The sequence below is a fragment of the Grampus griseus genome (assembly GCF_964374135.1).
Source record: "Grampus griseus genome assembly, chromosome: 1".
Taxonomy (NCBI): domain Eukaryota; kingdom Metazoa; phylum Chordata; class Mammalia; order Artiodactyla; family Delphinidae; genus Grampus; species Grampus griseus.
Genome location: NC_139017.1, coordinates 143,712,002 through 143,728,726, shown reverse-complemented (window position 1 = coordinate 143,728,726; position 16,725 = coordinate 143,712,002). Strand labels below are relative to the sequence as shown.

General features: G+C 34.5%; 1 protein-coding gene across 2 annotated transcripts in view; it reads right to left on the bottom strand.

The window, feature by feature from the left end:
* Nucleotides 1-10,439: 10,439 nt before the first annotated feature.
* The window catches only part of SPATA6 (spermatogenesis associated 6), a 152,525-nt gene continuing 146,239 nt past the window's right edge, over nucleotides 10,440-16,725 (bottom strand). For both annotated transcript variants that reach the window (XM_082658980.1, XM_082658981.1), the window contains exon 13: nucleotides 10,440-10,723. In XM_082658980.1, the coding sequence (XP_082515106.1) occupies nucleotides 10,543-10,723 (181 nt within the window). In that variant the 3' untranslated portion in view covers nucleotides 10,440-10,542. The remainder of the gene's footprint in view (nucleotides 10,724-16,725) is intronic.

The following is a 16,725-nucleotide window of genomic DNA, read 5'->3' as shown; positions in this document are numbered from 1 at the left end:
AAATGGCATTACTTGAGCCCCTAAATATTTTTTTTTTGGTTTGAGGACAGAATTCAAATTCTATAGTTCGGCATATGAAGAAGTGCCTTGATGTAATTCCAACATACATCCCCCCTTATCTTGGGCCCCCATTTCACCCTGCACCCTTGTACTCTAACCAGTGAACTCCTTGCAGTTCCCTGAAGATGCTGTGCTTCTTTCATGCCCACGCCAGCTCCGATGCCCTGCCCCTCCTCTTCTGATAAAATCATCCATTAAGATCAAGATGAGAGACTGATTCCTTTGTGATGCCTTCCTTCACACATTAAGGACGTGGTTGCTTCCCTCTTCCATGCTCCTAAAGAACCCACCCAAACATCTCCTTCATATATTTACTTGTATTATATATTTATAATATATGTATTTGTTTATATATATATATCCGCAATAAACATTTTATAACAGACTGTATTATAATGTGTCTGTGAGAGGTCAGGACATATTTATTTTATATTTGCCCAATGCCACTCACAATATTTAGTTCATAATAGGTACTTGATGTTTGCTTAATGAATGCATAAATAAATGTATGAGCTTGATAATGTATAAATGTATAAACTTGATATGAGTTTAGATGAAGGGAGAAAAAAACCTGGTATTTAAAGGTTAGCCACCGATACCCCCAGAGGTATGTAATTCACATGGAAATCAAGAGACAGCCATAAACCTTCTTGGAGCTCAAGGTATTTTGTGCCTACAACACAAAAACATTCAGATGATGAAGAGGTTAACAAAATGATAACACTTTAAGAAGGAGAAATTTAAACCAGCTGAAAAAAGGCCTTCTTTCTCCTTAAGAGAGAGGAAGCCATGAAGAGGTGACAGACTCATGGTTCACCAAGCTGGGCAAACATCACAATCACCTAGAGAGGCTCAAAAACTCTTAAAGACTCTTTAAAAAAGTTAAATTTACTGCATCAGGATCTCCAGAGGCTGAGATGAGGAAACTAGTTTTAACTGCTTCCTAAGTGATTCTCATCAGTCAGGATTTGGAAATACTGAACTGGAACACAACCAAAATCTTTACCAGCTTTAGATCGGGATGGTACATAGTCATGCACGTTCCACTAATGAGATGAATGTTACGTACGTCTCAGGTACTCTGCATCTGCATCCTATGCCTGAGGAAAAGTTACTTCCAAATTATGACAATTTCCAATTATTTGTGGTAACTAGATCACTGAATTCTTTAAATCCCATGGAACTCTTTATTACTAAACCTTCCTAGTAGAGCTGCTAACTAGTTATAAGCTGGCTAGTTTAATTTCCCTCACTGTTCAATGGACTGGAGGTATGTTCATAAGTGGGTGAATTGGCCAACAAGTAGGGACAGAGCAGGGAGAAGGAAAAACAAATGGTTGGAGCTATTTACAAACATATCAAAAAGCCTGAATAATGGAAAATAAGCCTCCTCCATATATAGAAGTGATCTATCACTGAGAATCAAGTATCGTCTCTTAAAATCCAACATGAAATCCAATACTTAAGAAAAATCAAGCAATAGTAGGAAAAAGTTCAATAGGATATTTATGAGAAAATACTAATATACGGGTTTAAGTCCTCATTCAGCCACTTATACCCCCTACCGTGTGACCTGCAAGAGACATTTAACCCAAATTGGAGTTTTCTCATTTGTAAAAGTGTAGCACTATAACCCCTGCCCTACCTAATTCACAAACATGTATGGAGAAATACAAGTTATTATTTATCATAAAAGTTTAGTGGAAATAGTTTTTCTAAATGTTTGGTGGATAAAAATTCACTGAAGTCAAATGTTCTTTTTCTTCCATTTTCGCAACATAAACACTTGAAAATACTTTCTAATTCAAAAGCTGGTATCTTTTCTCTCATTTAGCAAAAACAATTACCCCCCTGGGTTTACAGTGGAACTGAAATTAGTTTGACTGTTTTTGTTTAAGATTATCAACAAAAAACTCTCCAAATTATGCAGTTTCTATGCCAAAACACATTCTTTATGCTGCATAGCTGTAGGAATGTATCATAAGTGAACAACTGCTGGGCCACAAAGGAGAGTCAAGATAGAATATTTTTTCTATCCTCCAGGAAAATGTGCAATATTTTTAACACGTTCTTCTTGAGTGGTAGATTCCTTTCAAATATAGTTTTTTATTTAGCAACAGAATATTATTATAAATGGGGAAAAGGGGGCTATAATAACTGTTTCAGAAAACATACATGTTTCGGATGAGTCCAACAGATAATCAGTGAGCTATGTAACAATAACAACAACAATAATAATTGTAGTAAATCATATTGTTTATACAGCCCTTGCCACGTTCAAGGCCTTGTTTTAAGCACTTTCTATTTGTTAACTAATTTAATATTCATAATGACCCCATGGGATTGGTAATAGTATCTTCATTTTATAGATGACAAAACTAGAAACAAATAAATCAGGTAATTTGTCTAAGGTCACACAGTTATTAAGTGGTTGAAGTGTGATTGGAATCTAGCAGTGTGACTCCAGAGGCTGTGTATTTAACCCCTAGGCTATTTTTCTGAGCAGTGAATAATTTATATGCAGCAAGATGCAATAACTAAAATATAATACTCATTAGCCAGCAATTTCCAAAAACATGTAAATATATTTTAAAATTTATTTTATGTATATCTTAGGTTGAGATTGCTAAAGAAAATTTTTGTGATTAACATTTTTAAAATTTAAGACTTCTAAAAAATTACCTGGTAAACCTTAGTCTATTTAAAAAAAGTTTTGTGTGCATGTGTATATGTATGTAAGTACACACACACACACACACACACACACACACATACATATATCTCTGTGACTAGTGTCAAACAGTATAGTTTTCTGAAAAACGTGATCGCTCAATCACATTATTATAAATTCTTAAGACGTGCAGGGATGTGCATCTGGCTGAGATGATCCAGGGTTACTTCTATTGAATTAGGGTGATTTACTTTAACTTCTTCCTCTAACATCCCCCAAATCAAAAGGATATGGTTAATTTACAAAACATAACTGTGCTAAATCCAAAATAAACGAAGGACAAAATAAACTTCCTACTATCAAAACTGGTTAATAGGACATACCCTCAAACTAAATTTATTTTTGTTTTAAAAATAATACCTTGGGGCTTCCCTGGTGGCGCAGTGGTTGAGAGTCCGCCTGCTGATGCAGGGGACACGGGTTCGTGCCCCGGTCCGGGAAGATCCCACGTGCCGCGGAGCGGCTGGGCCCGTGAGCCATGGCCGCTGAGCCTGCGCGTCCGGAGCCTGTGCTCCGCGACGGGAGAGGCCACAACAGTGAGAGGCCCGCGTAATGCAAAATAATAATAATAATAATACATTGACAAGTGAGATAAGTCACAAAGAAAGTTGAAGTGGACAATATTCTCAAAAACTAAAGTCATGTGTTTAGTTTCACTTGTAAAATCTATGTAAAACCTCTACCGAAGTGCACAACATATACAAGGTTAACAGGATTTTAAATATTATAGTAAAAATAATGATGCTAAGGTAGCTGTCTACGCCTGCGTGGATTTATGCACAAAATGATGAAACTAATGAAAGGGAAAGGGTATTAAATCAATTTTAAGCATCTACTATTTTTCAGGTACAATGCTAGTCACTTTGCATCATTTACCTAATATGTTCTTCATAGTAACCAACCTAGGTAGGTATCATTCTCATTTTATAAATAATAAAATTAAGGTCTGATATCTCCAGACAGCACCACAGTATAGAATACAAACCCAGGTATATGACTCTTCTCATAATACTATACAACCTACATAAACTAAATAACTAGTAAATTTAAGAGCCATACCAAAAAAATCTGAATTATTTGGTCTTGTGTCTTAAAATAATTTTGAAAAAATTTTTACATTTATTCCATTTCTTTCCTCCTATCAGATCCTCAAGATCTTTCAGAATATCACTCTATATTGACTTGGAATTTCAGTTATTACAGTTACCCTTTATTGAGCACCATGCATTGTACAACATGTTCCACATGCATTAATTCTTTAAATGATCACAAGAAACCTATGAAAATAGCTTCCATTTTACAAGTGAGAAAACAAGTTCAGAAACGTTAAGTAACACAGAGGTGACAAGGAAACAGAGAAAGAAATATGAGGTCTGTTCAACTCTACAAACAACAGTATTGCTATTATGCCAGATGGAATATTTTTCAAACTGCAAATTTCTTTTCCCAGATCACTTCCAAAAAGTAATTAGGATAGTGCCTAATATATGTAGAAAAATGTCCACATTTACTTTCCTATTTAATCTTAATACTCTATGAGAAACGGAGGGGCAGTGTTTATTAATATCCTTTTTCACAGGTAAAAAAAATAAGGTTCAGAAAAGTTGTGAAGAAAGTGCTTTTTCTACTGTTCAATGTTGTTGTCAATGCCCTAGAAATAGAACTTTCTGAAAACATATATACATAAATCCTTCATCATTTTATTTGCTTATATCACTAATTTTACTAAAAAAACAAACACACAAAAACTCCAGTGAAAAATGACTTTCACTGATAAAAGTAAGCCTCTAATAGGATACACTTAATCTCAATTTTATTACATATATTCAAAGTCATTAAAGATTTTCTCTCACCTTATTTCTGAACTATGTCATAAACTCAGAAAGCTAAACTTATTTAAACTTATACTGCAACAGAAATGTAGTGATGCTTCTGACACTTAAAGTCTATTTTTTCTGAAATTAATATAGGCACCTATGCTCTCTTGTTTACTATTTGCATGGAATAGTGTTTTTCCATTCCTTCATTTTTAGTCTATGTGTGTTCTTAAATATAAAGTGAGTTTCCTGTAGACAGCATATAGTTGGATCTTGTTTTATTATTCATTCAGCTACTCTATGTCTTTTGACTGGAGAGTTTAATTAATTTATGTTTAAGGTAATCATTGATAGGAAAGGACTTACTTTTGCCATTTTGTTGTTTCCTGTTTTATATTTACTTTGTTCCTCTATTCCTCTCTTGCTGTCTTCCTTTGTGCTTTGTTGATTTTTTTACAGTGACATTCTTTGATTCCTTTCTTTTTTTATTTTGTGTATCTTCTTTAAGTTTTTGGGTTTTTTTTTTTGTGGTTACCATGTGGCTTGTTAAAATGTCCACTACCCAAAGTGATATACAGATTCATTGTTATGCCCATCAAAATCCAATGACATTTTTTATAGAAATAGAAAAAACAATCATAAAATCATATAGAACCACAAAAGACTCAGAATAACCAAAGTGATCTTAAGAAAGAACAAAAAAGCTGGAGGCATCACAGTCCTGATTTCAAACTAAATTACAAACCCATAGTAATTAAAACAGTATGGTACTGGCATAAAGACAGACAAATAGCAATGGAACAGAACAGAGAGCCCAGAAATAAAGTAAAACATACAGTCAACTGATCTTTGACAAGGGTGCCAAGAACATACAATGGGGAAAAATTGTCTTTTCAACAAGTGGTGTTTGGAAAATTGTAGTATCAACATGCAAAAAAAAGATAAAAAAAGAAATTGGACCCTTACCTTATACCATATATAAAAATCAAGTCAACGTGGATTAAAGATTTAAACATAAGACCTGAAACTGTAAAACTCCTATAGAAAATATAGGGGTACATCTTCTTGACATTGGTCTTGGCAATGACTTCTTGGATATGACACTAAAAGCAAAGGTAACAAAAGCAAAAATAGACAAAGTGGAACTACATCAAATTAAAAAGGTTCTGCACAGCAAAGAAAACAATCAACAGAATGAAAAGACAACCAATGGAATAGGAGAAAATATTTGCAAACCTTATAGCATTTCTATCTATTATAGTACTTCTCTCACCGTTAATAAGTAAATGTCAGTCTCCTCCCACAAACTAGGGTCAGGAACTAGGTTTATGTTTATCTCTAGATGTCAGTCAGTGCCTTGCAGATTGCCTGAAACTGAGTAGACCTTCAATAATATTTGTTAAATGGGTGAATAGTCACAAGTTCTGGCTGTCTAAGGAATTTCATATAACTAAACTCAAAGTACATCATTCAGAGATAAATAATACTCTCGTAACTCAATAACAGAAAGTTTGCTTTTCCCTCTTACCTCCTCATTTTGTACATAAATTTCTAGCTAGTTAGATAATCTGGGATTGGGAGGAGAATATCTTTCTTAATTTCTAAAAGGGGGCCCTCAAACTAACTCACTACCACAATGGCCTCAGTAATAAGTAAAAAGTACAATTACTTGGGTTCCACTACTCTCAGGGCACCTATTATGGTCACATACAAATTAGGACATGAACAACATAGAGCTTTTGTTTATTTTGATCTGAATTCATTATTTTGATCTGACTTCAAAAATCCATTTTGTATTCTTGAGTTCTCCCAAGTTCTAGATCTTTAACTGATTACTGGACATTTTCCTCAATCCCACCTCCACCCTCATAAAAGCTGATCAATATTGAGTTTATTCCATCTTGGTTTCCTATACACAAAAGTCCTTCCCATCTTTCAATGTCCAGCTCAAAAGTTACCACATCTAATGCTGCTCCAGGCCTGTTGTTCACTTTGCGGTCCTCTTAACTGTCCCACCAAAGCGTTTGCAACCTTGCACATAATCTCCAGCTAAAGCACTTGGAGCTTCCTGAACAATCATGCTCTCTCCCATTTTCCCACTTTTGCAGGTTCTGTTGCATCAAGCTACCATGCCCTATCCTCATTCTTGCATTCTTGTATCATAGAAGTTATCAAACCACTGTAAATGTTGAAATACACTGTTATTTGTCTCTCTCAATAGAATCTGCATGCTTGTGGAAAGATACATTAAAAAATTTTATACTCTATATCTAACACAGTGCTCAATAAATATGTGATAAATGGGTGAATGAGTGCTTGAATGTGTAACTAGCCTAAGTTCCTAAGGTAAGATAAAAATAAACATAATAATTGTAAAATGGTTGAGTCACTTTGGAAAACAGTTTGGCAGTTCTTCAAAATGTTAAACATAGAGTTTCCATATGATCCAACAATTCCACTCCTAAGCGTATACTCAAGAGAAATAAAAAGATATGTCTTCACAAAGTTCACAAATGTTAATAGTACCAGCATTTTTCATAATATCCCCAAAGTGGGAACAATGAAATGCCCACCAACTGAATGGATTAATAAAATGTGATATATCCATACAATGGATTATTTTTTAGTAATAAAAAGAAATGAAGTACTGATACATGTTACAACAGGGATGAGTTCCGAAAACCTTATGCTACGTGAAAGAAGCCAGACACAAAAGTCACATATTATATAATCCCACTTATATGAAATGTCCAGAATAAGCATAGAAACAGAAAGTAGATTAGTGGTTGCCAGGAGCTGAGGGGAGAAGGGAATGAGGAGTGATTGCTAATGGGTACAGGATTTCCTTCTGGAGTGATGAAATATTTTATACACAGCTAGTGGTTACAGTTGCACAACTCTGTGAATATACTAAAAACCACTCAACTGTATACTTTTAAAGGGTGAATTTTGTAGTATATTAACTATCTCAAAAAACCTATTATTAGAAAATGAACACAATAATGAGAATTCTCCATTTGGTCCAGATTTTTAATCAAGGGCTTTATCTTTGAAATCACAACACAACTCTGCTGCCTAGAACTTCCTAATCTTCTATATTGATCAATTATAGAACTAGAAAAATGTTGGAACATTAAAAGGTCATTCTAAATTAACCCCTTCCTCACCTTACAGGTAAGAAAACTGAGCTCCAAGAAGGATAAATGATTTAAACAAAGTTATACAACTAGTAGTGAAACCAGGGAGAACTCAGTCTCAGTCCAATGATTCATCTTTTTTCTTAGTTGAATTAACATTTTCCTTCCTAAAGTTCCCGGGTTCTTTTTTTTTTTTAACTTAAAGGAAAAGTTACATTAAAAAGAAAAGGACAGACCTATTTATCTTTCATATTAAGCCTAGTAACTATTACTAGATTTTAGGGGATATTAAAAAAAGATTAAGAGAAAAAACTACTGCACCTTTCTGATTCTTTCAATGAGAAAAGGCAACTATTAGTACTTAAAGGTTTTACTCTTAAAAGATAATACAACATAAGAATTCACAGTAATAGTTAAGGATAGCAACAAAAACCACTCTTTCCCCTAGGGAATGGAAATAGACACTTAGCAAAGATGCTACATATGTGGAAATTTACATCCGATCCTTCACAGAGATGTCAAATTTAATCCATAGGAAAATGTCTTTCAAATTAACACTTTCTAAAGTTCCCCTTGGAGACCCATTTTTTTGGTGGTCTTTGTATGACAATGGCAAATATAGGTACAATAAGTAATTTTTGTGATACTTATTCACTCAGGAGATTTTCTATGAGAGCAAATATTTTCTTTAAAGTTCATATTTGTTCTTTTCACCAGAAGCAACTTTTAAAGGGAGGAATTTTTCATTTGTTTCTACCAAAGGGGAAAAAATACTAAGTTTCGTTGAACATATGATTTTTTTTAAAAACCATCATTCAATGTTGACCTTCAAAAGCTTATACAAAACATCAACATACAACTTATAGCCAGAGGGTAGCTCAGTGATTGTGTAGTCCAGTATTTCCCTGACTGTGTCCACATGTACCTGCAGATGGCATTTCAGAGGAAGTACGGGGAGTTGGGGGAGCAGAATGGGAGGGGAAAGATAACCATAACAACAAATATTGTTACACACTCAATTTAGTTTAGGAAATTCTGGGTTAATTCAATAAATATTTAATGAGCACCAACTATGTGTCAGACTTTCTTCTAGACGTTAGAGCAAAACATATTTATGCCAGGATTTCTTAGAGCCTCTAACATGCTACTGTTTACTATGACTAAGATGACCACATGTAGTTTGCCCGGACAGCTCCAGTTTACCACTGTTTTCTCAGCATCAGTAGACCCCCTTTCACTCCTGTTATCATACGCACGACTCTCTAAGTTTGAGGGGTGTGAATATAGTGCATAGATTTTTCCTAAACTTACATGACCAATGAAATACTTATATTTCCTATAGCCATCTCCTAGAACAGTGGTCTACAGAACATGGTTCAGGAAATGCTGACCTACTCCATTCTCTCCATTTGATAACTGAGGAAACTAAGGACCAGAGATCTAAAGCCTAGGACACCTGGCTCCTATCTCTGATGTGCTTGCCAATACCTTGCAGATTGCCACAGATAAAACACTCAAACACAAAGTAAAAAAGTCTTATTACTGGATAACAAGTATTATGTATTTTCTCCTATTACAAAAATAAATCACCCAATTTTACATGCTGATTCCAATTTAAATAGAGTTTAACTCAAGTTTTTTCTTTTAAGATCATAACTATAAAATTAACCAAAGATGGAGTCAATGAGAAAACATTACCTTGTAGTCAACTCTTTAAGTTTATAAGCCAAGTTTACCATGTCCTATTCTCTGCTTTTCTTCCACTCACTCTGGTGAATACAAGGTAACTGATTTCTTCATATCTTCAAAGCCTCACTGGCCTCATAGGTGTGTTTGGGGCGTGGGGGAGAAGCTAATTTTCTCAACTAACAACTTTCTGGTACAAAGAGTTACGCTCCAATATTTTCCTCCACTTTATGGTTCCAAGTGTCCTTTAAAGTAAGGATGCTACTTTCTTGGGCTATTTGATACCTATGAAAACTCTAAAGAGATGGAATTACAATATAAGTCCCTTATTCTTTCTGAGTCTCTACAGGCTTACTAACAAAGGCTATTTTCTGATTCTGGATGCACCAAAGATATGGCTCTAGAAGAAAATCATGCAAAAAATTCTGTCTTTAAAAATCAGTCATGCACATTGTGGATCACCCATGGCCATTCCTGTTTCTAGCTAACTGTTAAGCATTTTAAGTAACTTAGGTAGTTCTTTTAGAGAAGAGGGAGTGAATGATTATAGAAACTTTAAAAAGAAAGCTGTATCTTAGGAGCTAAGACATATCAATAGCCTTTTCTGAGGGAGCAAACAGTAGAAAATACTAGTTAAAACAGGGTTTAAACTCCTGGGAAATTCATCTTCGTACAGTATATCTTTTTGCTCATGACCAAGAAAAGGGAGTTAATAATAATAATTAAATCTTAGACAAGATAACCAGTCAAGTAGGTGAAAAGAAAATTACAAGGTGATTAAGGCAGAAGAACATTTCTAGAGAGAATCCGTTTTTGGATTTGTAGCTGGTGATATGAGAGAGATGTGACAGAACAGCCTTCTCAGAATCAGAATGGAGGTTGTAATTGTGTTGCACAGCTTTGACTTTTAGAATATAGCATTCTTTACTGTGATTGGAAAAAGGTTTGCCCATGATAATTTATCATTTGAAGTAATAAACTTATTCAGGTCTAACTACTGTACTCAATTAGAACCACCTGTTTAAAAGAAAAGGAATACAGATACTGATCACATCAAATGTTTTCATTGAGAAGTTGACAAGGACACTCATACAGTTTATCACCACTGGTCTCAGCAGCCTTCCTGTGTATGAGAAACAGAACTACAGGCCTTTTTGTATAAGCTCCTGTACATCTTGTCCATGCTGTTCTCAAAGATGGGTCGGTAGGATTTTCCTTTATAAGAGGCTGCCCTGTTGGACCAGTATTCGCCATCATCCAAATGGAGAGTGCCACGTGGCTGCTGAAATGAACTATAAAAAAGGACATAAAAGATTAAAACAATGAGGCAACAAAATGAGAGGTAGTACTATATAAATCAAATATTTACTAAGTACTTTATAGGTGTGTGGTACTCTGTTTGGGCTTTGAGATATAAAATGTGACAAGGCTTATGCCTTCAAAGAGTGACACTATTTGCATGCAACAATTACAAAACAATAAAATGAAAATGGTATGTGAGAGTTAAAAAGAAATTCTGAGAAGAGAGGGAGGTGCGGCAAGGTAAAAGCAGGGCACAGATGGTATGGCATGGCCAGTTGTGAGAGTGCTTGGCCTCTAAAGTCAGGCAGACCTGGAACTGAATTCCAGCTCCGTCTTTGTAAGCTGTGGGAACCTGGGCGATTTATTCAATTGTCCAGGGTCTCAGCTTCCTTTACTGTATTTTTGCAGTATTGTTGTAAAAATCAAAGAGAATATATGTAAAGTGCATAGTACAGTGCTTACCTGGCACACAAAAGTTATTAAATATAAGGCACTGAACTACTAGGTACTTTATATATATTTATACATATTTATAAAAAATCTTACAACCCTCTGAAGTCGGTAACTGTGGAAACTGAGACTCAGTGAAGTCAAGTGACTTGCCTAAGCCTCTTTAGGTAGTAAGCGGCAGAATGGAAAAGGATGCCATTTCTGTGGCTCTAATGTCCTTTCCACTGTGGCATGCTATTGTCCTCAAGGAGGAGTAGAAAATTCGACAGAATATGAATCACTTTTAGAAAACGGAAAACAAGGTGGAAGAGTCTGTATTTGAAGCGATAGAGAAATACTGTTATTTTGAGGGTGTTGAAGAAAAAAGAGAGAGAACAGATGGAAGCTATAAAATAGACCAGGACTAGGCTCCTTGTAATGGGAATAGAGAAGAAAAGGCAACTCTTTCTGAAGGCTTGATAGTGCTTTTCTTTAATTTGCTAGAAATAAAACATTGACTTTTAAAAAGACTGAGTTTATTTTATTTTTTAAACAAATAATGAACTCACTTTAATAAATTAAGTACTTGTTATAGATAAGACCTCTCAGGCATGTTAGAGATTATGCCATATAAAACTGTATGTCCTTGCTATTAAATTACAAATATTGACTTCATATATTTGGAATCTCACTCCACACAAAACAAACAATTTCCTCCCTGACTTATCAGTCCCATGATGTTACTTGTGAATTGTGAAATAGCAACTCTGGGAGCTGGATATCTGTAAAAAGAATTTGCTGTTTCACCTGAAGTCAATCTACCACCTGAACTCAGTAAAAGTGGTCACAAAAAAAGGCACAAAGTGGCTGTGTTATTCTTAGAGCTTGCCATAGTTTCCACCTTTCATTAGCTTTGCTTAAGAAATAGTCTAACCAACTGAATACAATGTCTTTTATACAATTTCTCACCAAGCCTAACTCCTGCTGAAACAGTCACTCAAAACAGTTTTTTTGGACAATTTGAGTCAAGTGATAGAGAAATCACACACACAAATACATTAATAGAACTTCTTCTGCATGTACTTTGTACCTCTGCAAGTATATCTACCAGCCTAAGTCCCCACATTTGCCTCTGCTCCCGCATACTACTTCAGGAGTGCCACATGTTGTGTTTTGTTTGTTTAGCTGTATTTGGTTTATTTGTTGCTTTTTTTGTTTTATGTCAAGTCATGCACTAATTAATATTTCACAAAACACAGATCTGTCCTTAATCTCCCTGTTGTCCACAGTCATCAACTTTACTGCATACTGATGGTCAGATGATAATGTTCTTTTCTGAACTCTATATTTTGCCGGGCTAGTTCTACCACAATAAACCTAGTCAACAGAAATTTGAATTTTTATTAAGCTACTATCCAAATCTCAGAAAGGTAAGTAATAGTAGGGCTGCTAACTTTAAAAATCATTGTGTAGGTTTTTCTGAGATTGTAAATCAAATTCCTAATCCCTATCATAAATTATCATATGAATGAATAAGTGAATAAATAAAATTCAGAAATAATTTTAGGAGCAACTGTGAACCTGATAAGAGTCTGTAAAAAAGAGCTAAAGTGGCCAAAACAGACATCCTAATGCTTTTAAAATCTTGCAAATTTTGACAGGAAGTTTATTTCTATTTAAAATTGCAAAATTTTCAATTTAGTAAACAGTACTGTAGTTCTCCGGAGAGAATTTGGGAATTGGCTCATCCTAGAAGTCTGAACTGCGAAACAGAGGTGTTTGCAAAACAGAGGTGTTTGCAGAACAGGTTCTAATACGCATGGACAGGTGCAAACAAAGAGTAGCAGAATCTTAAAAGCAACATTTACTTCTAGACATGGAAGTATTTGGCTATCTAACTAATAAACTGTAAACATATTGAGTCAGTTCTGATTTTCCATTATTGGGAATATTAATAAGTTTACAATGTGTAAGCGACACTTAAAAAGTCTTATTATAGTAATAGGCTTTTAAAGACTACACTTCTGTATTTTACCATGAGTATCTCCAGCATTCATTCATTCAAAGCATTCAAAGTTCCTCCTCTACAAAACACTGAATTAGTGCTATATAACGTAAAATGGTTATCTTTAAAGCAGGGATAAAATTGCTATTTTATTAAATGCAGTACATTTTTTGGCAATTTACTCTTGCTACTTGAATAGGGGGCCCTCTATTTAATAATGACAAAACTATTAAGAAAAAAAAGACAAAAAAAACCAGAGACCAGGATAATACCTGAGAACCGAGCACTTTCAAATCTTAAATGTTGCTAAGGTATAAATTATAAATTTATTTTTTAAGGCCTAGCGTATATACAGAGAAGAGAAAGGTCGCAGGCAGCTTAACATGGACTAGGATACTAGTATTTTGCTTACAGAAGGTTAAACTCACAGAAACCCTGACAGTGTTTTCTATATCAGTACGAAATGAAGACCAAGTACATACTTGACACATAGTTTTCAGATAAAATATCTATAAGGTTATATACATGAAAACGAAGGTCAGAGGGTAAGATGGATATGCCATGCAAATAATATTAATTCTAATAAATAACTGGAAGGTCATGAGAATAAAAAAATTGGCCATTTGCCATTTGTACTCATATAACCAGAGTTGAAAATGACATTAAAAGATGATGATGCATATTCTATACTTTAAACTTGTGATCTAAGATTCAATATAAAGACATAATATAAGAGAAGAATTTCTTCCCATAATACTCTATAAAGGTTCCTATCAAGCACAACTTTGACAAAACATGTAGAATAGTACTGAGGATGTGATGTATGCTCTATAGACATTGAATGGATGGATGATGGATAGACTGATGGATGGATGGATGGATGGATGGAATGTAGGAAGGAAAATACTCAAAATCTTGGAGTTCAGAATAGATGATAGGGAGAGACTAAATTGTGGTCTAATAAAATCTGTAAAGCATTCTGTATCTTTAAATATACCACACAAAGATAAAATGTCATTAAAGACATCAAAATTTACTGATAAATTATAGCAGTAATTCTCAAACTTTAACACACATCAGAGTCATCTGGAGGGCTTATTACAACTTGCATTACTGAGCCTCACCCCCAGAGTTACTAATTGAGGATGTGTGAGATGGGGTCCAAGAATTTGGATTTCTAACAAGTACCAGGGTCATGCTGATGCTGCTGGTCTAGGAACTACACTTTAGAAAGCACTAAATTAGTGGCTTTTCTATGAAATTTTAAAAGCTTCGGGAAAAAAATTGCATGTTGCCATTTATCTTCTTTTATTATTCACAGAAACTATACAGTAAACATTAATAGAAGTCTATTCAAATGAATATACTGAAGACGGGTTACTTATACGTGATTTACTTCCCTTCTCTGAGTAAGGATGTGCAGAAATGAGCCACTGACAACAAATAAGTTCTAACAGCTTTCATCAGGATTAATTCCACTGTTGATTCCTTATCTAGAGATGTTACTAAATATCACAACCATAATACGTGATATTTAATAATAAAGAGTTTCAGCAAATTCAACTGATCATTATTAATAAAAGACCCAATTTTAATATCTGAACTGTTTTTTTTTAAAAATTGAGCTCCTAGTACATGTCAGAGACCTTGATGGGCAGTCAAAAAACAAAGGTAAGCAAAACCTCTGTGCCTCACACTTAACAGAAGGGGGCAAAACAGACATAATGAAATGATCACTGTGAGATAAATATTGCTAATTGAAATTATATATGTGAGAGGAAGTGGCAGGATAAAGGAGAAAATGACTAACAGTTTGCTGAGGTCATAAAAGGTATCTCAGAAGAGGGAATAACTTGAATTTAGTCCTAAAGAATGAGTAAGCATTCACTAGATAAACAAGAAGACTGGTTATTCCAGACATCATACTGTAACAGAACCAAGGCACAAATTAGTCTGAAATATCAATAAAAATACCAGATAACACAAAATCCAAAGAATTCAAATTAGATTTGAGCAACATTTTCTCACTTAAAACTGAAAGCTTATTCTTAGTTATTCAAGAGACTTTAAGTCTATATATTATTTAGACTTTTTTTCTTACATTTATTAGTACTAAAGACATCTTGGTAAATTCACCAAGTTAATCAGATAGTGAGCAATGGGCAGGAAATGAAAACTATAGTCAATCTGTGTTATTGAAAAATATATAGTCAAAGTTTAAATTACTTAGTTTGAGATTCTGTTATAAACAATTTCATAATTAAAGCATTTATATTGAGCATATTCTTACTGTTAATAACCTGCAAAACATGCACAATAGAAAACAGTTTATATCAATAGCTAGTTCCATAAAAGAACAACACGGCTAAAAATCTGGGGTAATAGTCATAAAAGGCCAAGTCATGTTCTAAACATGAAATTAAAATTATTTTTATCTTCCCCTCTCTTTTTGTGGCCAACTCCCATCTACAGGAAGCATCACCTCATGCCTGGTCTTCAGTTAGGACTAATGATCAAATTGAATAATGATGCCAGAAGTGTACTACAGTATAGAGAAATTTCAACATCCTGAAAACTGAAGAAATTTGAAAAATATATAGAAGGTACTAAAAGGAGAAAGAGCATCCCAGGGCCCTGGAAACTGGCAAGGCTACCATAGCAAATGCCTAAAATTTTCTGAAACATAGGCAATATGAAAGTTGAAAAGGACATCTTCATGGGTAGTAAATTCTTTCCCCAATCCAGCTCTCAAATCTTAAATTATTGGACGTAAAAGGTCACTTAATAACTCCTTGATAAGAGATTTCTTTCAAGTGAATTTCATTCTCAAAGGTGATGGAAAACACAGGACAGCTAGCACGGATAGGCTGATGCCTGGAAGATGAAATAACAAGCACTCTAATTTGCCGTTCTGCTCTTCCTGCAGAAAAGATGGAACATCTGCTGTACTCCATGGCTGATAGCCACAATGTATATCTAGATCATAAGATAAAGGATTGAGTCCTGGGCATAGTTTTTCCTGGGAAAAATATGAAAGAAAATAATTTCTATCTCTTCATGAATATTCTCTATTTGACTGTCATTATATGTCTCTTTAGTTCTTTAAACATAGCTGTTGCATCCCCAGGGCTGCCTCAGGAGGTTTCTAGTAACTCATTTTTCATGTGTATGGATCACACTTTACTGTTTCTTTGCATGTCTCATAATTTTTTGTTGAAAACAACAATTTAGATAAAAATTGTAGCAACTCTGGGTTCTCACTCGTTACCAAGTTGTATTGGATTCTTTGTTTAGTGACTTGCCTGGATCTATGCTGTAAAGTCTGTTTCCTTTGCACTGTGTAGCTGCTGGTGTCTCTTCATTTTTATTTTTATTTTTTTCAATTATTGTTTCTATTTTTAAGCCTGGCCTCCTAGGGGTTGCCCCTGCGTCAACATAGCTTGATGACCAACAAATGATTGGTCTGAGTCAATAATCCTATAACGTTTCCATCTTTTGCCAGTGGACCTATGTGTGGCTTAAGGAATACATTCAAAGTTTATCTGGTTGATAAATCTG